The sequence below is a fragment of the Ochotona princeps genome, chromosome 32, assembly GCF_030435755.1.
Source record: "Ochotona princeps isolate mOchPri1 chromosome 32, mOchPri1.hap1, whole genome shotgun sequence".
Classification (NCBI taxonomy): domain Eukaryota; kingdom Metazoa; phylum Chordata; class Mammalia; order Lagomorpha; family Ochotonidae; genus Ochotona; species Ochotona princeps.
Genome location: NC_080863.1, coordinates 9049111 through 9071760, shown reverse-complemented (window position 1 = coordinate 9071760; position 22650 = coordinate 9049111). Strand labels below are relative to the sequence as shown.

General features: G+C 47.8%; 1 protein-coding gene across 2 annotated transcripts; it reads right to left on the bottom strand.

Annotated features, from left to right (window-relative positions):
* Positions 1-118: 118 nt before the first annotated feature.
* DNAJC2 (DnaJ heat shock protein family (Hsp40) member C2) lies at positions 119-21863 on the bottom strand. Of its 2 annotated transcripts, none has more exons than XM_004591358.3 (17): positions 21525-21863; positions 19963-20153; positions 16016-16091; positions 12867-12965; positions 11909-12050; positions 11075-11155; positions 10378-10443; positions 9868-9959; positions 9664-9785; positions 9111-9260; positions 5041-5129; positions 4877-4946; positions 3180-3364; positions 2331-2431; positions 2115-2222; positions 487-641; positions 119-235 (listed from the first exon to the last, which is right to left on the bottom strand). In XM_004591358.3, exons 1-17 carry the CDS (start codon positions 21586-21588, stop codon positions 161-163), a joined length of 1866 nt encoding a protein of 621 aa, XP_004591415.1. In that variant the 5' UTR covers positions 21589-21863; the 3' UTR covers positions 119-160. The 2 variants fall into 2 exon arrangements, with proteins under 2 accessions (XP_004591415.1, XP_058513501.1); XM_058657518.1 differs by having other exon boundaries at positions 19963-20064; positions 21525-21862.
* Positions 21864-22650: the final 787 nt, after the last annotated feature.

Below are 22650 nucleotides of genomic sequence, written 5' to 3'. Positions count from 1 at the left end.
ATGAAAGACTAGACTACTACCCTGAAGTTTTCTGTAAAATAGCTCACATGCTGAGAATGTGTGTTGGGAGCAGCACAATTCACAGTTATTGTATGTAAAAAGAGAACTTGTATAGTATTTTTTGCTTTTATTATAAAAATGCACACACAAAGATTGTCAGTCATTTCTTGGCTCTGCCTGCGTTCAGCACCTGCTCCTGAGCAGCTTTCTTCGCTTTCACCATCTCGACAAGTTCCTAGAAGAAGAGCGGCGTTTCAATCAGGAATTCGATTTAAGAACAGGTAAATAAATCCAGTGTTAGCGAAACTCCCTGAAATCACGTATTTACAGTTAGCTTCTAGGGCTAGAAAGTTTCTAAAGTTTGTCATTCCTCTTAATAATTCTAGCTCCTGGCCCGTAACTACCAAGATACTGAAATAACAAAAGAAACATTTTCCAGTTAATAGACAGAGTGCCAGCTACGGAGGAGTTACACGAGTCGCGAACCTTGTATCGTTTCATACAGTCCTTCTTCGTCCTGCCAGGGACTGCTTCTGCTATTTTTTCCCACCTTTCAGGCGTATTTACTGGGTAGGTCTTCAAAGCCTGTTCCAGAAGCTTCTGTTCTTCTGTCGTCCAAGGGGTGGAATCTGTGCATGGACCTATGGAAGAAGAGTTTGTACGTGAAAGCTTTGTCCTGGCTCTCAGAACGCCTTCGCTGAGGAGCCATTTTGTGCACACGTATATCTTGGTAATAAAGTACCCATTTCCATAAGGTACATTTGATATCCACAGAACATACTAGGAAACCTGTGTTACTGGGAGAGAGAGGAAAAGAAACTCGAAATAGGAGACATCCCCCAAGTATTTCAGAGGTTTTTTTGTTGCTGTTCTAGTACAGTCCATTATATTTTTACCTGACCTTTTTTCATCCCCTAGTCACATTTAAAGGCACAGCTCCATTGGACTGACTTATAACTTACTAAGATTTCTGTGAAATTGGTTCCCTACAGGTTGGGGAACAGAGCTGCCTTACAATGTGAACTATATGCAGGATGGTTCTCTGTGAGCCATCCTTGTTTAACACTGGCGGGAGGCCTTGCAGCGCTAGGCCAGGTGCAGTGTTTAACCAACTGTGGACTCACTGCTGAACTCCGTAGCATTACTGCAGGTGGTATTTCAGCCAAATGTTTGTATCTAACAAAACATAATGCAAGTTTCAGAAGCAAAAATACTTGGCTTCCTCAAGGATGTAGTATTCATTACTCTACTTCTGTAGGTTAACATGTTAAGTAGTGAAAAGCTGATCTGACTATTCTAAGCTAACAGATTAATTACTTTAGGCCATGGAATAAATATGCAGTAGCGATAATGTATATCAAAATTACTTTCCTAAAAAGAAAAGAGGAGGACCTCCCTCAAAACAAGCCACAGAACTCGTGTCTATCTGAAGGCAGACTGGGAGCCCCTAATTCCAGAGAGCCCTCTTACGGTCTGAAACCCCTCAGCATAAGAACAGCCAAGCTAACGCCTTGCTCCAACGCTCTGCAACAGCAGAACGCCTTTGGCCCTCCACGATGGGCACATATCTGCTAGCTGAAATTTGCATATAATAATCTAGACCAGGAATGCTAAAGCTGGGTCTGTCACAAAACAGACAGCTTATCATGTAGTCAGCCTCGAGTCCAAAAACACCCTGGGAACCGATCTGCCAGCCATGCCTGAAGGTGGTTGAAAGACGTGAACCTTGAGAAAGTACCATTTCCCAGCTACCTTTTTTTTTTTTTTTGGTATCTTAGGAGGTTTATTCCAGTGGGGCAGGAACGGGGTGGAGGTAGTGGAAAAAAAGGGGCCAGGGAGGAGGCCGGAAGAAGAAGAGGAGAAGAGAGAGTCGTTGGAGAGGCGAGGAGGAAAAGGGGAAGGGAGGCCGGAAGGAGGAGAGAGAGTCCCAACTATCTTAATAAGACCCTCTAACATGGACTTCCAGAATCTAGGGAGCAAGATAAGCACAGCCCTTTGTCCAGTGGCACCTGACCTGCAGGAGTGATGGCTAGCTGGGTGACTGCTCGTCTCGACAGGCTTTGTCAGCACGCACGGCTCAGCCCGCCTCTCTGCCAGAGAAAGAGGTCAGTTACCTTCAAACCGCTCCGAAGGGGTGGCGTTGTCTGCTTGAGGCACCACTCCATGTTCTTTCTTAAATTTATCAAAAGCCTTTTTGTTTATGTCATCTTTTTGATGAGGGTCTAAGAAATGAAAAAAAAAATACGTAACAGATCATCTCATGTGGTCTTTCCTTGGTTGCGTTAAGTTACTTTAAAAATGTCTTGGAGAGAACATCAAAACCGACCCACCAAGTTTCTGGAGACTCTTCGCTTTACTAATAACATCTTTGGCAGTTCTTTTGACTCCCGAAGAAGAATGTATGTTCATGTAGTTGGCAATGACTTCCCACCTAGAGCGAGCGGCAGTCATTGAACAGTGGGAAGGAAAACTCAGTCAGTACATTTTTATTGCGGACGGGTTACAATGTCTGTGCTCTAAATTGGTGGTCTCATTTTGCTACTACAAATTACTATTCTGGACAATTTTTGCTTTTCATGCATGTAAGTCAACTATATATCACTTTATATAACTTGGTATCAGTTTGCAAAACTTTACAGAGTTGTACAAATCAACAGAAATACAGCCATACACGCACACTGGGAATGTTAACACACAGATAAGTTCACTTGGGTGCAACAGTTTGGAAACCCATTCCATCTGTTCCTAATATGTGCTTTCCATGAACTGTTTGAAGACCCTTTTATGCTGGAATTTCAAAATTGTTTTGGACCAAAATTAATCCAGTTTTCACAAACCTTTCAAAGTGCCATGGCACCTGAAAAAACAGATTCTGAAAACCACCATTCATCATCAGCAGAATGAGAGGCCATCTCCCCCAAGCTTTCTGAGGAGCTCCAGCTGGCATGCAGCAGAGAGCGAGAACAGGAAAGGGAGGTACGGTTCATGAAACCCAGCACCAGCCTCGGTGGACTTGGCCAACGCGCCGGTCAACCATCCCCACCTCGGTAGTTACACATGTATGTCTGCCGATGGAGTGGAAGACTGGCAAGCATAGCTTACATGTGCTTCACACCTCCAGGGCACAGAATTTGGTGCCAAAGTTCCTGCTGTAACCAGTGCATCCTAAAATCCAGTACCTTGAATTTGTCCCGGCAGGGAAGAGGTTCACTGCTTTGATGAGCAGCTGCAGATCGTCCTCTGGCCAGTTTCTGCTGCCACTCCCGCCTCCGCCAGCCGACTTCTCTGCATTCTTAGATGCTTGTCGCATTCGAGCCTCAGCTTCTTCCTTCTCTTTTCTAATCTGCTCGTTTATTTCTTCTATCTACACAAACATCACAGGTCAGTCAGGGACTCGGGCCTGGCAGCCTGTGGCTTGTGGTCCTCAGCTGTGTCATCTACACTCCAACTCTGCCTCCTGCCAGGCGCCCCCCGCCCCGTGATGGCATCTGCTTTTCACTCTGGCTCCCAGCTAGCCCAGGCTGAGGAACCAGAACCAACCAGTAGCCTGCTCCACCTGGAAACTGTAGTCCCCAGGCCACTCACACACAAGGCCATTTCAAACATGTACGCTCATATGCCTTGGACAGTGAGTAATCTTATTCTTTCCAAAAAAGCAAATGGTACAGCGAAACGATCTGTTTTTCCTTCAGATTCTACCCTTTACACATGTGCTTCTAGTCTAGTTCACAATTCATGGAAAAAGCCACCTTCACTTGCTGTTCCTGCCTCACTCAGCTGCGATCGAGGCACCGTCTTGGAATCCTTTCTCCCCTTTGCGCCCCGGATGAGTCAGCAGGGCCCTGGAATGCCAACTGTGAAGTTCTCCCAATTCCACCATGACTTTAACAGTCCAGACAGTGTCAGTTTCTAACTAATCACTTTGCATCTTCGGATGTGTCCTGCCCAGACACCACATTAACAGCATTGTGTTGAAGCCTCTGTGACTTACAGAGCTGAGTAATGGAAATGTGCTGAGAGTATTACACAACTCCTCAGTTTCACTTTGTTCTTCTCAATCAACTTCATTTCCTGATCCTCTGTAGTTTTATGACTTGTTTAACTGATGGTTACAGTGATACAGTTTTTCCATTTGCTGGTTAACCCCCCAGATGGCCACAATGACTAGGTGTGGAGCAAACCAAACCCAGGGGCCTAGAGTTCTATTGGGGTCACCACGGGGCAGGGACCAAGCAGTTGGACCTGCTGCTGCTGCTGTCCATCAGCAGGGAGCTGGATTGGAAGTAGAGCAGCTGGGACTGAAACCAGCACTCACACGGGTTGTCGGCCTTGTAGGCCATGGTTTATCATGTTGTGTAACACTGCCATCCCCTGTTCCATAGTTTTATAGTTCTTGCTGTTTCCCAACCTTGAGTTTTGACACTGTCTTCCAAGGCCAGTTTAAATCTTTCACTGAGCCAACCCGACCACTCACATGCAGACCCGGAATATCCCATCTAACCAACGGCATTCACTTGCTGGAGCCCTGCATCTTTTCCAGAAGGCCATTCAGCTTAACTCCTGCTGAACGGTGAGGCTCAATACATCAGGCATTTCTCCAAAAACACCCAGGCATGGTGCTTTGTCCTAGGGAGCACATACTCAAATCTGTTGAACTGAAGGCCTATGAAAACACTAACATTTTCTCTAACGCTTTCTTAGCTCCTGAATGTGTTGACACAAATGCTAACCATGATAAACACAGACCATTGGTCCCATTTAACACTAAACAAAATACTCCCTCTTTGCCCTTAGTCACTGTACAGATAGCACAACAGCACGCGGCAAGGCTGAGAGCGGACTGAGCGCTAGGAGAGGCACAGCAATTCCCTGTTACCTGTTTCTCCAGTGCTGCCTTTCCTGCTTCCTTTGTGCAGGCCGTTAGCGTTTCATTCAGGCACTGTAAGCTATGGAGGAAATGAGACAGAACAAAAAGACAAAGGATGAAACTACTGTTGAGCCAGGAAGATTTCAGCAGGAGTCTTCAAGATATCCACCCACCTTGCTAGTTCCAGCCGATCGCAGAGTTTCTCCACTTCTTCCATCATTTTGACGCGCTCCGCCTCGTTGTCGGAAAAGTGATTCCAGGTCTAGAAGCACAACACGTTACATTTCATCTTGGATCTTCTCACCCTCGCAAATGCACCTACTGACAGAATTCTAGAACCTGCGCTCCTCCAGGAGGTAAGAGAGGTGTCTGCCTGGGCAGCGGGGCCCACACGCTTGGGACACCCCCTTCCCAGGCGCATCAGCACAGAGCTGGACTGGAAGCAGAGAGGAAGGACTTAGAACTGCTGGCTCAGTCATGGATGCCAGCGTCCTAGGCTGCGCTCAACCCACTGTGCTGCAGTGCAGGCGCCTGAAGTCCATCTGGGCTTCCCATGTGGGCAGCAGGGCCCCACCTGCCTCAGCCATGTGCTGCTCCCCACGGTGTGCACCAGCCAGAAGCTGGGTGGGAAGCAGAGCCAGGACTCCAAGGAAACAGGCTGTGGGCAGCCCCAGATGCCCGCCCACTGCTGAAAATGTCAAATGTGAACTTGACAAGATAGCACAAGCCAAAGGGAGATACTAGCAAACATTCTTGTCTTGCCCCAGCTGTTTCATTCCCTAAGCAGCCACAATGACAAGGCTGGGCCAAGGACAACACTGAGGAGTTCATGTGGATCTCCCAAGTGTGCCCAGAGACTAGACACGTGGGTCAGCTGCTGCTGCTTTCCCAGGCACGCTAGCAGTGAGCCTGACAGTGCGTGGAACAGCCACGACCTGAACTGGCACCTATAGGAGACACCAGCATTGCAGATGGCAGCTTAACGTGCAACACCACAACGCTGGCCACGCTCCAACGTGGCCTTTATCATAAGTTTCTCCAGGCTTCGAAAGCACTGTTGGCTTTCTTCCTGTGTGTGGTCACTCCTCTGTCGGTACCTTAAGCACCAGTGTTGCCAGGGTCCTTCTCTACATGCCCGTCCCTAAGCCACGGAGTGCTGGTCTAATCACAGGTTTGTTGCCTGGTCTCCATGGAGACCCTGCTCACGAGCAGCCCCATGGGGTCCCACAGACTGGAGCTTCACATGCAACTCCCCCTGCCCCCGCCTTCCTTGTTCAGTGCATGCTACACCAAGCATTCCGTGAAATGAACCTCCTGCTTCCATCAGCTGCCCACACCATCCACCCCAACTGGCAGGAGCCTGTCCTTCTTTCCCCTCCCTCCCGCCTCTGCCATAGTTCAGGCTGTAGATCCCGCTTCTATAGCACGGTGGCAAAAGATGTGAGGACAAAGACCTCTCTGCCCTAGTTTTGTCGCAGCGCCACGACCCAGACAGGAGCAGACTGAAGCTCTCCAGCAAGGCAGCCGAGGTGCAGTACCGCCGGCCTAGGAGCCTCTGCTGTTCGGGATCTGTGAATTCCCTCGGCCTCTCTCTCCTGGGTCGCTGGGTCCTACCTGCTGCAGAGAACCCTCCTTCACTACCTCTGAGTACTTCCTCCTCCTAGTGACTCCAGAGCTGGAGCCGCCAGTTTGACCAGTTCTTCTCTATCACTAACCAGTACATTTCGTGCAGAAAGGACTGTGTCCACAGCATATCCATACCAGTGACAGATCATGAGACCCTGGGTAGATGAACAGATTAACTTATGCTGGAAAGGACCAATAAAAAGTTACCAAATGCCAGCGCACTAATCCTCATGGATGCATGATCTCGAAGAGCTCTTTTAAGTTTTTTCCTTTTAAGAAGTAAAAAAAATCTCAAAACGTTTTTGTCCATTCCATGTGTGTATATACTGCATACACCACCTGCGAGCGGCCTGGCTCACCCTCACTGCTCGGCGGCGAGGTGCCGGCCCAGCACGTGCAGGGAGGGAGTGACGTCCACCCCAGGCAGCCTGCCCAGCCCACGTTCTTTCACGGATGCGTGTGCACTGCCCCCGTCTGACAACAACCTTCTACCTGACTGCAACTGAAGGAAAGCTCAATTTTTTTTTGATTTTCCTTTTGCTCACAGAATGGCTGAAGAGATTAAAAACAAAAACGAACAAGCAAAAAAACAGTCTGGCGGGGAGGCTGATGGATTCCAGTTGGTCATTTCCTGCAGATTCAGGATCGCATGTGTTAGTATCCAGAGCCTTCTGGAAAGTCACATGAAACAGGACAGGAGTAAGTGCTGTGGTGCAGTAAGTGAAGCTGCTGCTTGGGCACAGCATCCCACCCTGGAGCCCTGCCCCGAGTCCCGGCTGCCCCACTCCTGAGCCAGCATCCCACCCTGGAGCCCTGCCCCGAGTCCCGGCTGCCCCACTCCTGAGCCAGCATCCCACCCTGGAGCCCTGCCCCGAGTCCCGGCTGCCCCACTCCTGAGCCAGCATCCCACCTTGGAGCCCTGCCCCGAGTCCCGGCTGCCCCACTCCTGAGCCAGCATCCCACCCTGGAGCCCTGCCCCGAGTCCCGGCTGCCCCACTCCTGAGCCAGCTTCCTGCCGACGCATCCAGGCAGGCAGCAGCAGATGGCTCACGTGCTGGGGTCCCTGCCACCCACATGGCAGAACCGGACTGAGTTCTTTTTTTAGATTTATTTATTTGTATTGGAAAGGCAGATCATATTTATAGAGAAGGACAGAGAAAGATCTTCCACTCACTGGTTCACTGTTAAATGGCTGCAAAGGCCAGAGCTGAGCCAGTCTAAACCCAGGAACTTGGAGTTTCCTCTGGGTCTCCCAGGTGAATGCAGGGTCCCAAGGTTTTGGGCCACCCTCCACTGCTTTCCCATGCCACAAGCAGTGAGCTGCACAGGAAACAGAGCAGCTGGGACATGAACTGGCACCCATATGGGATCCTAGTATTTACAAGGTGAGGATTTCACCATTGAGCCACTGTGCTGGACCCGTAGACTGAGTTGTAAGTTCCTGGCTTCAGGCTGGAACAGTCCCCAGCAATTGCAGACATACAGGACAGGAACCAGTAGATTTTAGATCTCTTTTTCTCAATACATACTTTGTTTTGCCCATTCCCTTTAGTGCATGAAAATAAGCAAAATATTTTTTAAGACATGCAGGAAGCATTCACATAGTTGCTGAGTTAAACCACACTGATAATACACAATGTTCTGAGTGGCAATCTATTTTGAACTTCACTTATTATTTGATTTAATGCCATTTAATAAGGAACAATACTGCTCTCTGACTTTACCAGTTTAAAATGTAAGAAAATTCTTGGACAAAGTTACATTTCCAAACTTTTGGGGTGCCATGTGTATTTTATTTGAAAATTACTAGCACTCATCAAAATGATAAACATTCTTAAGTAAAAATGAGAGCTTTTCAGTTCCTAAAAATGAGCAACTTTGAAAGCTTTCTAAAATGAAAAATCATTTTCCACTGTTAGGAAGCAAATAGTAAAACCAAATTGTGGGGTTGGCATCATGGCTCAACAGGCTAATCCTCTACCTTCAAGCACCGAATCCTATATGGGTGCTGGTTTTAGTACTGGCTGTTCTACTCCACTGTCCTGGGCTTGTGGCCTCGGAAAATAGCAGAGAATGGCCCAAGTACTTGGAACCCTGCACTTGCATGGGAAACCTGGAAGAATTCCGGCTTCAGGTTGGCTCAGCTTGAGCTGCTGCGGCTGTTTGGGGAGTGAATCAGCAGATGGAAAATCCTTCTCTGTGTGTCTCTCCTTCTCCCTGTAAACCCACCTTTCAAATAATAAATCTTTTACAAGGCCAAGAGCACATGGCACCAGTGGGCTGCTTTCTCCAACAAATCAGTGGCCAGCGGGTGTGGAGGATGGGGCTGCTGGCCTGGGACAGAACTACAGGGGCCTGAGCGACAGGAACAGGGAGAGCTCACTGGGGCAGTCCCTGTGCCAACTGTAACTGCATCCCAACCAAAGAAACCAAGCACAAACACAGTCCTGAGATAGTCAGGGACGTGCAAGCACAGACTTGAGTAAACACCAACTGAATACTGATCTGGGTTGGTCAGTTCAGCAAAAGTTACTTTAGAAGCACATTTGCATTTGAGATAAAACACATGCCCCTGTTTCCTGATGTCTGCACAATCTGCCCGGGCACAGTGACGTACCTTGCACGAGTTTCGAAGCTTTTGCCTTTCCTTTTTGATGGCTTTTTTCTGGATTTCTTTCTCCTTCTTTGCCAACAACGCTTGTTGTCGGACTTCTTCCTCTTCCTTCTCCTTAGCTAACCGAGCAGCCTCTAATTCAGCTTGTCTTTGCTTTAAAAAATAGGGAGTAAGCGAATAAAATCATTTCAAGAAGAAAACCAGAATTTCCAAATCCTGCATGATTTGACTCAAAAAAGGCAATTTTTAAAAAATTAAGTTAGAGAACATGCAGTGAACCACTGGACACTGAAGGCCGACCTGGGAAAGGCAGCTCCTGTTTGACAACACATACTGGACAATGCAAAACAGACATACTAGAACTCAGCCTGGTGTGAGAGACATGGGTGGGAAATCATGTTTTTCCTCAGGAAGAATCTGGGAAGGAAGCTCTGATTCGGTGAATCAGCTGTCAGGATGTGTTCCTATACCACCCACATTATAAGTTTGGAAAAACAGATCCAGAGTGGAAAGCCTCTGAACATGTCAAGTCCAACTTGAGCAAACATCATCCTACTTTTTCCTTAGCTTCTTGCTCCTTCCGTCTTGCTTCTGCTTTTGCTCTCTTTTCCGCTTCTTTCTTGGCTTTTTCTTCTTCCTTGAATTTTTTTATCCTTGGGTCACAGCTATACGCATTGTCTACCAAGAGAAGTTTATCTCGTGAGTCTCTAACATGTAACTAAGGAACTTAAAAACACACAGCCGTGGTGATTATACCAACCAACTAACGTTCGTATTCTGTTCATTTCTTCTTTTTTTCTTTGTGCCCTGGTTGCTCTGTTCTGCTTCTCAATCCATCTCCTTTCATCACGACTAGAAGACAGAAAATACGAACGATAAACTGTTGATAGAACGTACTCTTGGAAAGTACAGGATTTTACACATTGTGTGCACATAAGGCTAGGATGCTGTGCCGTTCCCTATGGCAGGGTGGTCGTGGCGGGTGTTAATCTTGGCTAATGCTCTGGACACTCCTGAAGAACCCCTCTCCTCGCAGGGAAAACGATATCAAACCCAGGTCAAGCAGTGGCAGAAGAGAGAACTTCCGGAATTAACAGTCACACTTCCTTCTTAAGCAGACGCCACCCAATAACTTTTTGGCCTCATCTGGCTTCGCTTCTGACATTCCAGAATACCAAACGTCAGCCAACTCATGAAGAAAAAATATGTGCAAAGAGAAAATACAAAAGGAGACATGTGGCATCAAAGGAGCAAATCAACAATTTCATACCATTCTGCCTTTTCCTTTTCTTCTTCATCTAGGTAAGAGAATTCTCTCCAAGAATCAAAATTATACCTAGTTTGGACAGAAATGAAACCAAGACAAAAAGTTGGAGAAGAACGAAACGTGAAGAGCCAGTGATGACAAGCACCCAGGTAGGCTTTGGGGGTTGCTCTCCTTTTTGGTACTGGACTCTCGGATTACGCTCTTGAGCCCCCCCCACCCCCTTCACCCTTTCAATGAAACTGCATTTGGTGTGCAAGTTTTCCCACCTTCACCAGTCTGTCACTGTCAAGCCACAAGGTCACCGGGGCAGTGATCAGGTAACAGTAACTACTGCACAGCTGACAGAACCAAACCTTAGTTTTGTTTCACAGTGGTAAGAATGCTTTCATATTTACAGGAGATTGAGTTAGAAGACACAGCACATACAATGTCTGGTAAATACTCTTCACTTTTTTTTAAGCCACGATAGTGTGCTTGGTGTGACAGGCATTTTTATTAACAGAAAACAGGAGGGAAAAAATATAAAAGTTTAACCATCACATAGAAAGTGACCAGAATTATGTCAACTTCTTTCATTTCTGATCACACTGCTTTTGTTGAGTGGACAGCCACCCATGCCCTAACTAATGTGATCAAGTCTTCACTGAACATGGCACTCTTCTTAAAAAAATGACAGCAGAGAAACAGTGGCGTCACTTACCAGAAAGAATAAAATGCGTCTACATCTTCAAATGAGGAATTCATGTCACCAAGCTTAGGGACATTTTTTTTATTTGACCATCTGAAATATTAAAAGCAAAATTCAGCTCACAATCCCTTTTTTTCACTTATTTATTTTTAAACATTTACTCATTTTTACCGGAGAGGCAGATTTATAGAGAAGGAGAGAGAGATCTTCTATCCGTTGTATTTACCCCCTGAAAGCCCTAATGGCCAGAGCTGAGCCAATCCGAAGTTTCTTCTGGGTCTCCCACATGGGTACAGGGGGCCCAAGGATTTGGACCATCCTCCACTGCTTTTCCAGGCCGTAAGCAGGGAGCTAACATCAAAACTGGCATTGATATGGGTTTCGGTGATTGAAGGTGGAGGATCAGGCTGTTGAGCTGTGGTGCTGGACCCTCTAACTGTTTACATCCTATAAACAAAGCTCTCTGGAGTCAGTGAATATAGACTATGAGCAGGGGCTTGCATGGACGGCACAACTGCCTAATCCTCTGCTGGCAGCCCCGGCATCCCAGATGGGTGCCAATTAGTGTCCCGGCTGCTCCACTTCCCATCCAGCTCCCTGCTCGTGGCCTGGGAGAGCAGTGAAAGACGGCCCCAAGCCTTGGGACCTGCACGTGCATGGGAGACCCAGCAGCAGCTCTGGGCTCCTGGCCTTGAACTGGCTCAACTCCAGCAGGTACAGGCATTTGGGGGAGTGAACCAGCGGATAGAAGATCTTTCTTTGTGAATCTGTGTTTCCAATGAAAAGAAATAAATATTTAAAAAAAAAGAAAAGAAATTATGATCAGAAGAGGAGGTCCGCACTCACCTGGAATTCCTTTCAAACACAGGGGAAAACACTTCAAAGAAATTGTCCTTTGCTTCACTTTTAGAAGGAACAGAGTTATCGAAAGTAGGATCAACGCTGTTGAACGCTCGTCTTTTCACGGGATCAGACAACATTTCATAAGCTGAAGAGACAAAGGTGCAGGATCACGTACCATGACTTCACTCGCCTTTTTGTTTTAACCTCCAAGAAGACTCATATCCCCCTCTTTCAAAACAGTTGTCAATTTTCACATGTAAATATTTGTGTTTGTGAGGGAGGAAGAATTTAGCTGAAGGAACAGTTTTTGCACTCCTGGATACACATGTCCTTAAGCCCCTTTTATAGCACTTCTAATATATAAGAGACAAAACAGCTAAATATTCAACTTTCAGGAAAGCACATGATTCTAGAGAACATGGAATTTCTAGAAAGTTCACTGTTAGACTTCTGGACTGTGACCGTAAAAGATGGAAGGATGTCAGATTTCCCAAGTGACCCCAGAAGAGTAAGTCTGAGGACACACAGAGTTTTTAGAAATTACCAACAAAACACATTTAGGGAAAAATCACAGTCGAGGCAACATCGATGACAATGGCTATGGAAACAGCCATAAATAGTTGTTCTTAATTTATAACTAGCAGAACATGTAAGAGCAGCTTTAGGCACACAAAGCATCGGAAGAGGGAAAAGACTGGTCCCTAGGCAGGAAAGGCGCCCCGGAAGCCTGTTAGATGCTGACTCTGATGGGCAGGGGACGGGGCGCCTAGCGTGTGCAATCCTAACAGCTAGCTACCTGCTGTCTCCTGATGCTGTGGGTGGGGAGTGAGACTCTGGGGCTCTGGGGAGAAGACTAAAAATAATCTGATGTAAAATGCATGGGACAGTTAATCCACCCACAGCAGGCAGTCCTAGCAATTAGTAAACACAATTACTTTGAGATTCCCAGCTCTTCTCTTACCTTTAGTTATGCAAGTGAAGTAGTCGTTGTCACCTTCTTTGATTGGCTCACCAGCTGCTTTCCGTTTGTCTGGGTGATGTTTTAAAACCATTGCTTTATCTACAAAACAATTTGTCATTGTAGGCATCAAAATGGAAACTAAAGAGAGGTCAAATAGAACCCATTTCTAAAACGTCATTTTCCAAAATCCTAATGCCACCGAACAATCCTTCCCTTCTTCATGGATCTGAGATGTCTCCTTTATCAGAGTCAACTTTACCAAGGCTTGCTTCAAACCAAGGCTTGGGCTAGACTATTTTCAAAAATGGGTATGTGTTTTTAATGTATTCGATGTCAACTTCTCCAAAGTACTGATTTTTTCACCTTTTTCTTGCATCTAGTCTTAACTCTTTCCCAGTTAACTTCTTTACTACCTACACAAAAACGTATTTCTTGGGGCCAGTGCTGTGATATAGTGGGTAAAGCTGCTGTCTGCAGCACCAGCATCCCATATGGGCACCGGTTCATGTCCCGGCTGTTCCACTTCCAATCCAGCTCCCTGCTTGTGGCCTGGGAAAGCAGTGGAGGACAGCCCAAAGCCTTGGCCCTGCACCCATGTGGGAGACCTGGAAGAGACTCCAGGCTCCTGGGTCCGGATCGGCTTAGCTCAGACAGAAGATCTTCCTCTGTGTATATCTAACTTCCAATAACACACACACACACACACACACATTTAACAAGGTGAGAGGGCCCAGCAGCGTGGCCTAGTGGCTAAAGTCCTCGCCTTCAACGCCCTGGGATCCCATATGGGCGCCGGTTCTAATCCCGGCAGCTCCACTTCCCATCCAGCTCCCTACTTGTGGCCTGGGAAAGCAGTTGAGGACGGCCCAAAGCTTTGGGACCCTGCACCCGCGTGGGAGACCTGGAAGAGGTTCCTGGTTCCTGGCTTCGGATCGGCGTGCACTGGCCCGTTGCGGCTCACTTGGGAGTGAATCATGGGATGGAAGATCTTCCTCTGTCTCTCCTCCTCTCTGTATATCTGACTTTGTAATAAAAATAAATCTTTAAAAAAAAAAAAAAAAGGTGGCTCTTCCCTTAAAAAAAAAACAAAAAAACAAGGTGAGAGCTTTTCTGTAGGCTTGGAATACAACACAGGAACTCAAAGGATGTCAAACACTATTGGAGTTAAGTTTTGATTACTTTTGTTGTATCAATAACCACAGACTTGTAAACACTAAATGGGCAATTCTGCCTCTGGACTAGAGTGTGAACAGAATACATAGTAACCATGTATTTTTATAGTGATGGAGATAACAGAATGACAATTTCCTTTTGAGTAAACACACCTGGTGATATAAGCTTCTGGTTGCAGAACAGTCAAAATTCATTTCTATAATGCCAATAAAAATGTGACAGAAGCAAATGTAGGCATCTTTTAAAATTCACTAAGTATCTTAAATATTTACAGAAACAAATCAAGATTGAGGAATTTATCTTACAACATCAATGATTTCGATAGAGCTAAAACAATCCTAATTCACAAAATTATGTATCGGAACACATTTGGTATTGGTATGCCATTTTCTGATAGAATAAGGCTTTGCAAATACTTTCTTGTGCCAGATGAACTTTTTGGGTATTGATGTATACCACATGACTATTCATACGCATCTACATGTTTGCCTAAAAAAATCATGGCAACCTTTTAAGAAATCCAATCAGGGGTTTAAAATACTATAATAAATTCCTCCACTTTATGAAAAAACATTTCATATGATTTTCATAAATATCAGCATTAATGGAGAAAATTTTGGGTTTATCTCTGATACGAAGTCTTAATTAGTATTTTCTTTTTTTTTTTTTTAAGATTTATCTTTATTACAAAGTCAGATATACAGAGAGGAGGAGAGACAGAGAGGAAGATCTTCCGTCCCATGATCCACTCCCCAAGTGAGCCGCAACGGGCCGGTGCTGCGCCGATCCGAAGCCGGGAACCAGGAACCTCTTCCGGGTCTCCCACACGGGTGCAGGGTCCCAAAGCTTTGGGCCGTCCTCAACTGCTTTTCCAGGCCACAAGCAGGGAGCTGGATGGGAAGTGGAGCTGCCGGGATTAGAACCGGCGCCCATATGGGCTCCCGGGGTGTTGAAGGCGAGGCCAAGCCGCCGGCCCCAATTAGTATTTTCAACATCAGTTCTTGCTCTGTCACTCTCCCAAGTACACTATTTTATTTTCTCAACTGGTCTGGACTCCCTACTCCCCTTCCAGAAGGCCACAGTTTTACCTCCTCTGACCTCAATATCCATTCTCTCCAGCGGAAGGCAGTACGTTCTCCTAGGATACAACAGACAAATCTCCTTCACCTCTCACACGTCACTCATCAGAAGGATCGGCTAGAGAGGAAGTACGCCCATGGGAACGAAAAAGGGTAAGACACGGAGGTTCATCCACGAGTGGGGTTTTATAAAGCATATCACGAGTGGGTTCCCGACACTTTTCTCCCCAGATTTTTTTTCTAATAGATTTATTTTTTATTTGAAAGGTGGCTCTGTGTTCATTTTTGCAGCACATCTGGTAAATTAGGAAAGGTGGAGTTACAGAGGAGGAGAAAGCAAGTGCTTCCATCTGCTGTCACTCCCCAGGTGGCCACCACAGCCGGAGCTGAGCAGATCTGAAGCCAGGAGCCAGGAGGCAGGATCTGGGCCTCCCACGTGGGTGCAGGGTGCAAGGACTTGAGCTGTCCTTTGCTGTTGCTTTCCCAGCTGGACAGGAAGTGGAGCAGCCAGGACTTGAACCAGTGTCCATTCAGGATGCCTGCACCATAGGCAGAAGCTTAACATGCTACACCGTGGTGCTGGCCCCATTTCCCCAATCTGTACCATCAACTAAGTCCCAGGATTCCAAAATAGCATGCAAAAGCTCAACCAGCCAGGCAGTGTCCCCTAACAACAGCTGGCATACATTAGAGAGGAAAAGCTTGCCATGGGAGACTCACACACCCTGATCCCTCACCTCCGAGAGCTCACACACAAATCTTCTACAGGGAAAGGTACTCTGTGCTACGGCAGTTAGGAGCAGTTCACACTTCACACACGCTGTCCCACTTGCAAAGGATAACATTTTCTGTACCAAACTGTACCACTCACTTATTTTACAGGAACCAAGTACTTACGAGCCGCTTTGATCTGTCTCTGGGTAGCTTTATATCTTACGTGGCCAAGACCAAGAACTGCATAATGATCTTGGTTCTGCAAAGGACAAAAAGGCAGCCAAGGTTGAAATGGAGCAATATAGAATATATGGTACGGTTTGTGCTCTAGCCCCCGCCCTCCCATTCCCCAAGTGACACTTCCATATTAGGAATGTAGCATGAGGTTCTGTCGGCAGTTGATTTTGGGAAATCTGAACTATTACGTCGCTTTCACGATCATCTGCATGCAAATAAACTTAATAAACACTCCACGAAATGCGGCAATTAAAATAATAAACAGAGTCTGCTACAATCTATCATTTTCCAAACACACCTGACGAAAGCGCTTGGCAATAGCCTGTGACCATTTTCCATTATGGTATGGCCACCAACATCTCACATGCAGGGAAGGATTACGGCGCTCCACCAGGACGGGCCGGCGCGCAGGGGCAGCCTTGGAGGCATCAGGCAAGGTTAACGTGGTGGGTTGCAGGCTGGGTGGGAACTGTCCAAGAACCCCCTGCCTTCCTGGGATGGCAAGGGCCTGATGCCACGTTCTGCTTCGGCCAACATCCGAGGGAAATCAGAAGCTGAGGCAAAGTGAAGGGCTCCTGACTCCCAGCTGAGCATCAGCTCAGCTCCTGCCATGTGGGGAATGAACCAGCACATGGAAGATCTTTGTCTCTCCTTCTCTCTGTGTAACCCCACCTTTCCAACAAAAATAAATTCAATTCGAACAGGTAACCTTTTGCCCGGTCTCTCCTTTTTCTGTTGTTACTTGCAAAATGCTTCCAAACAGTGCTGGGAACGCTCCGGGTTGGTTTTTCTGACTACTCACCCCTTCCCGGCTACACTCCCTCAGCCACTTGGCCTTGCAGTTTCTGGCTGATTCCAAACTTCCCCCACCTCACAAGGCGTCTGCCTGGCATGCTATTCCTCCCTCATCCACTGCAGGCCATCCACACTCTACCGTAACTGTCTTCCTGACCTGCTCAGTGCACAGCTCCTCCACCCGTCTCTGCTGAACGTTTCTTGCCATGTGTTCTTGGTTATGTCCTCGTCTGCCGGCTCACTCAGTGATAAAGTTTAAACGAGCAGTGACACAAGGATACTTCAAAGAGCTCACAGGAAAAATGCCTTGGTGAAAAAAAGGTTTTTAAACTCATGGATTTCTGTAACCTTTCTGAAGACACCTTGTAACGTTTTGTTTAGCACAGTGCCCGTAAACACTTAGAAGTGTCTGGGTGGCTGGTGGTGGAGCGCTGCGGCTTAAGCTGCCACCTGCAAGTCTGGCATACCATGCCAGAGCCCTGCTAATGCGCCTGGGGCCGCAGCAGAGGATCGTCTAAGCAGCTGGGCCCCACAACCCACATGCTAGGCTGGATCTGAATTCCTGGTTCCTGCCTGGCCCCAGCCTGGCTCTTTTGTACATGTGGGGAGGGAATCAGTTGACCCAAGATTTCTGTCACCCACAGTGCCTTATGTGTCATGGGTGCTTGGTTCCTGTTTAATGAACTCATGAACACAACACGTACGTTACCTTGCCCCGTTGCCATCCACTCCTTCCCACACCAGCGTCTTCCTCCTCTCCCACATGGTTCTCTAATTCTCAATGCCACCTCCTTGAGTTACTATCCCCTTTGGTCTGTAGAACCCAGCTCTCTACCACATCACTTCCTAATCTGCCTTCAACTCACTGCTATCACATGCCTTCCCAATCATTTTACAAGCACTGCTTTCAATCACACATAGCTCTTGCTTGCCAAATCCAGTGCCTTGAAATTTTCTCACGCTCTTTGACTTGACCTTGATTTAGAACAGTGAAGCTGGAGACTCTGATTCCTTCTGGAGACTTCCTTTTCTCCTTAGTTTCTATAGGACTACAGCGCTGCACGGTCACTAAAGTTTTGTTGAAGTAAAAATGGCTTTTGTTTTTTTCTACTTCTTTCAGCCATGCTTTGCTCTGTCTCCTCTTCCAGTCACCTAAATATCCGTGTTCTTTAATGTTCATTTTATTCATTTAAAAAAAAGTTTTTTTGAGAAACAGAATATGCACGTGCGAGACAGTATGTGAGTGCTCCCAACGGCTAAGTTACGCCACAGATGCCACAACAGCTGGCACTGGGCTGAAGGAAGCCAGAAACTGAAAATTCACTCCAAACAAACCGGCCACATGCACAGCAGGGTCCCAAGTGCTTGAGCCATCACCTGCACTGGCAAGCAGCTGGAATTGGAAGTGGAGCTGGGATTTGATCACAGCACTCGGCTGTGGGATATGAACTCCGTAACTGTCAGGATAACCACCTGCCTCACTTCTTTTAGCTTGAAATTGACAATGCCAATATAAAACTTTTGAGCGCATCTTTAAGTAGCTTTACACAGAGCCTTAATTTTTTTCATCCTGTAAACGTTTTAAGAGAGAGAATCCTTATTTTCTAACATTTATCCCATATCAAGCACTCAGGGCTTTTATTCTTAGTTATTTACTTGCAAAGTAGAGACAGAACTATGCCCAAATGTTGATTTACTCCCCAGATGTCTGCAACAGCTAAGACCGGGGCCAGGCCAAAGTCCAGAGCGCAGACCTTGAGCAGGGTGGCCCGTACAGCTGGCAGGCAGCCAAGCACTTACACCTGCTACCTCACAGCGTGTAAAGCCAGCAGGAAATGGGAACGGGAAGCTGAGACAGCATTTCCATTCAGGCATTCCGACCTAGGAGCTGACTGCCCCAGTAACATCCTAACCCTTATGCCAAACAATTGCCGTGCCGTGTGTATACACGAACTGTGATCCTTTGAGCTCTCTGCACTAGAGACGGAGTCCAAGCACAAAGGTGCGTGGCTACTTTCTCTCAGGGCTCCAGTGCAGAAAAGAGCAGGTCGAATGTGGGCACTCCGACTCCACACGCACAGCACGCACACTGTGACAGCAGCGCCAACAACTCCAGCTTTCCACTCATCTGTCTACATCCCTCTGCCACATGTGATTCTATTTTTCACCATCTCAGCTACTGCCAACGTGCCAACCTGCCAGTGACTTCTAGTATGGGAACCTCTCTCTGATGTTACGGATCAGATTTTAACCATCTAACAAACTACTTCACCAGGACAGAACAATTATCCCCACGGGGACACAGCATGTCACAAGGACATGGCCCTGCTCTGCCTCCCAGGGCTGTTCCAACCTCACACTGCAGCTGGTCAGGCCCGAGGAAGGCTAGAGGTCTTCTAAACACCTTCCTCCTCGGGGACCACAAAGTCAGTGTTGGCAAGACCTGTCATTTCCACCCCCAGAAGAGGCCAAGCTGTTGCTCCTTCCTCCAAACACAGGTGCATGTCAGTTCACACTGTCATTCACGAGGAGAATGTTACTTTTCTAGCAGGGAGCTGTCTCCTCCACCAACGCAGAGCAATCTTCTGTACTGTTTGGAGAATTACTTTTCCAAAATTAGCTTGGAAACTCCTGGCGACTTCCTACTGCACCAGAAGTAACATTTTTCTTAAACTCCTTTCTTAGCATGCCACAAGAAGGGACACAACAGCGCGTGGTCTGGAGGGCCTGCCCTGCTCCTCTGGGAGGCCCAGGGTAGCCCATGTTCTCACACCCTTGTGTCTTTGCACACCTCTTTCTCTGCCTTTTCTTTCTGCGCCAACTGCCATTCATATCCTTGTAACACCATCTTGAACGTGTGTGTGTGTGTGTGTGAGAGAGAGAGAGCGAGCGAGCGAGAGAGCGAGCACATGCAAGAGCAGCTTTCCCAGATTTCTGTTGAACAGACAGTATCCTATGCTGGACACCACCCCATTCAAGGCTTGGCAACACGGAGCTTCACCACGGTTCCCTTTTCCATCCACCCTAAAGCACGGTTTGCTGATAGGAAAGTCCTGAGAAAGTTGCTTTGGTCTGAACAGAGCCCGGGGTGCTCATACCTTCCAGTCTTTGGGGTCAAGGGTTTTGAGCATGGGGAACTCTTCCAGCTGCAGCTCTTCATCTTCTGATTCCTCTGATAACTCTTTCTTATCCTCCAGTTCCTGAAAAGAGGCAGAAGCGTTTCTGTTTCTCCTCTTAACAAAAGCTTCAAACCATCTTCCCACAGGTTCAACCGGACAGAGCGTCGAGGCTGTGACTGAAAGTGTGAAGAGAGGCTTCAATGCATTGCACGGAACACATCTGCTTCAAGACAACAAACTTTCTCAGGAAACAAGAGCAAAAAACACAGTGACTTGAAACCAGGCCACTAAGGCAATGACTGTCATCCGGATTACATGGCGATTGGCAAGCAACCACAATCTCCTAGGGTTTGCAGAGAATTCATTTGCTTTCTTCCAAATCAGACATCTGGATTTACAGTATATTTAACCATTCACCTTACAAAACCTGCACCGATGGGCACAGTAAGTCCATACTTTCCGGGGCTATGAAAGGAAGACAAGGATAAAGCTAAGGAGAATGACACATTGTTACCAACAGCTGGCCCCGGAAAAGGAGAGAATTAAAACTTTCAAATCTCGAGTTGAAACAGCTCTTAAAGTTTTAAGGATTCACTAACAGTGATCTCCTTCCTCCCTGAACAAGGTGGTTTTCCAAGCAGCTGAAGGGGCGTGCCCATGTGCTGTAGTGGTACCAGCTCTGGATCCGATGCCCAAGGCCTCAGGTGTGCGTGTGGGTCAGACACAAAGCGGCTGCCTATTCTGAAATGACTCAAAGATGCCTTCAACTACAAAATGGGCGTTAGCTCACTGCCCACCAGCCATCCAAGAGCTCACCTGCGTCAAACTCCTACTGCAAAACACTGAACAGTCTCCTTGCCCACCTAATGGCCAGTGTGCTCAAAAGCAAATCCACCCAGCCACCCACCCCGACTTCCCGAAGTTTGAACTGGTTTGGGAAAGAACGATCTACTCAACCGGACCACACTCCCGCCTGACTACGTGGGCGTGGCTTGAAAAGCTGCCTTTAACTCCTTCCCCTCTGGCAAGGGGATCCAGGGACGCACAGAAACCCCAACACGTGCCCTGGAGTACCTTCACAGGCACCTTCAGGACTAGGGGTGAAGGTAAACGCTAGAGGCGTAGAGGGACCCGGGACTGTCCCCCGGGGCTACAGCCAAGGCAAGCTGCACCTGTCGTGCCCGCCTTTCAAACTCTACACGAAGATGGGGAGGGAGGTTTTTCCTCACGCCACGAAGAGCCCACACTGCTCGAGCCAAGAGTGGGGGCCAAGGCAAGTGTTTAAATGGGGCTCTGGGTAGCACGGTGGTGGACGAGCCCAGCACGTGGAGGTGTTCGTCTCTGCCAACGAGCTGCTAGCAGGGATCTCGCTGGGGACGCCGGAGAATTCGAACCCGCCCTGCCCCAAGTCCAGCCGGCGACCGTGACTGCACAAGGAAGGTCGGCCCCTGCCCCCTCTCCCATCACCCTCCACCCAAACTGCAGCGCCAGGGACCAAGGGCTCTCCCAGGCAGCGGGGACGCAGGCGGCTGGGCACGCACCAGAGGTCAGCGCGCGGGTGATGGCGGTGCCCTGGCCCTCGGCGGCACTCGGCAGCAGCAGCATGATGGCGCAACGGCTCACGTCTCCGGAGCACGGCGCTCGGCGTCTCCGCGTCTACCTGCTCCCCGCCCGAGCCTGGCGCCTGGGCTCCACGACGCCCACGAACCGGCGCATGGACACGACCGCTAAGCACTTCCGGGATGGCTCCGGCGTGGTGGTGAGCTCACCCCGGCCAGCGTGTGCGGCGGCCGGGGTCCTGCCCTGACTCCCATCCGGCCAGAGAACGGCACGCACGGAAAAACGGTTCCTAAGCTCATCAGTTCCTCCTGCTCCCCTCCCGTAAAAGGATTATTTTCCTGGTCCAGGTGAAATGGGGTTAAGAACTCCGACAAGCAATTCTTTTTTTTTTTTTTTTTTAAGATTTATTTACTTTTATTACAAAGTCAGATATACAGAGAGGAGGAGAGACAGAGAGGAAGATCTTCCATCCGATGATTCACTCCCCAAGTGACAGCAACGGCCAGTGCTGCGCTGATCCGATGCCGGGAACCTGGAACCTCCTCCAGGTCTCCCACACGGGTGCAGGGTCCCAATGCATTGGGCCGTCCTCGACTGCTTTCCCAGGCCACAAGCAGGGAGCTGGATGGGAAGTGGAGCTGCTGGGATTAGAACCGGCGTCCATATGGGCTCCCGGGGCGTTCAAGCTGAGGACTTTAGCCGCTTGGCCACGCAGCCGGGCCAAGCAATTCTTTTTTTAAAGGGCCTGATTCTTCTTTTGTCAAGCTGAAGCTCATCCCCTTAACTCCACTTGTATAATTGGAAAAAAGGAGGCAATGAACTAGTATTGAGAATGACGCGTAAATTCCTATAGAAGATAATCTCATGAGTTTGAGAATACGTTGATAATATAACAGCAGTTAACAGTCTATGCTGTGATTCATTAAGCTGTATCCTCTCGTAATACTCCTCTGGAGTAAAAGCTTATTTTTCCATTTTTATTGTGGATGCAGGCTCATCCCCAATGATCTCTGGAACAGATGGGGCAAAATAGACTTTGTGTGTTGTCTTCTGCAAGCAGCACCAGAAATGAACACATTCCTCCCTTTGCTCTTTTATGTTTCCATA

Coding starts and splice junctions, on each gene's coding strand:
- DNAJC2 (XM_004591358.3), bottom strand. CDS start 21,588: ATGCTGCTGCTGCCGAGTGCCGCCGAGGGCCAGGGCACCGCCATCACC. Junction 12,051..12,866: donor CTTCACTTGCATAACTAAAG/GTAAGAGAAGAG, acceptor TTGTCTCTTCAG/CTTATGAAATGTTGTCTGAT. Junction 2,432..3,179: donor CCTGCCGGGACAAATTCAAG/GTACTGGATTTT, acceptor CGCTCGCTCTAG/GTGGGAAGTCATTGCCAACT.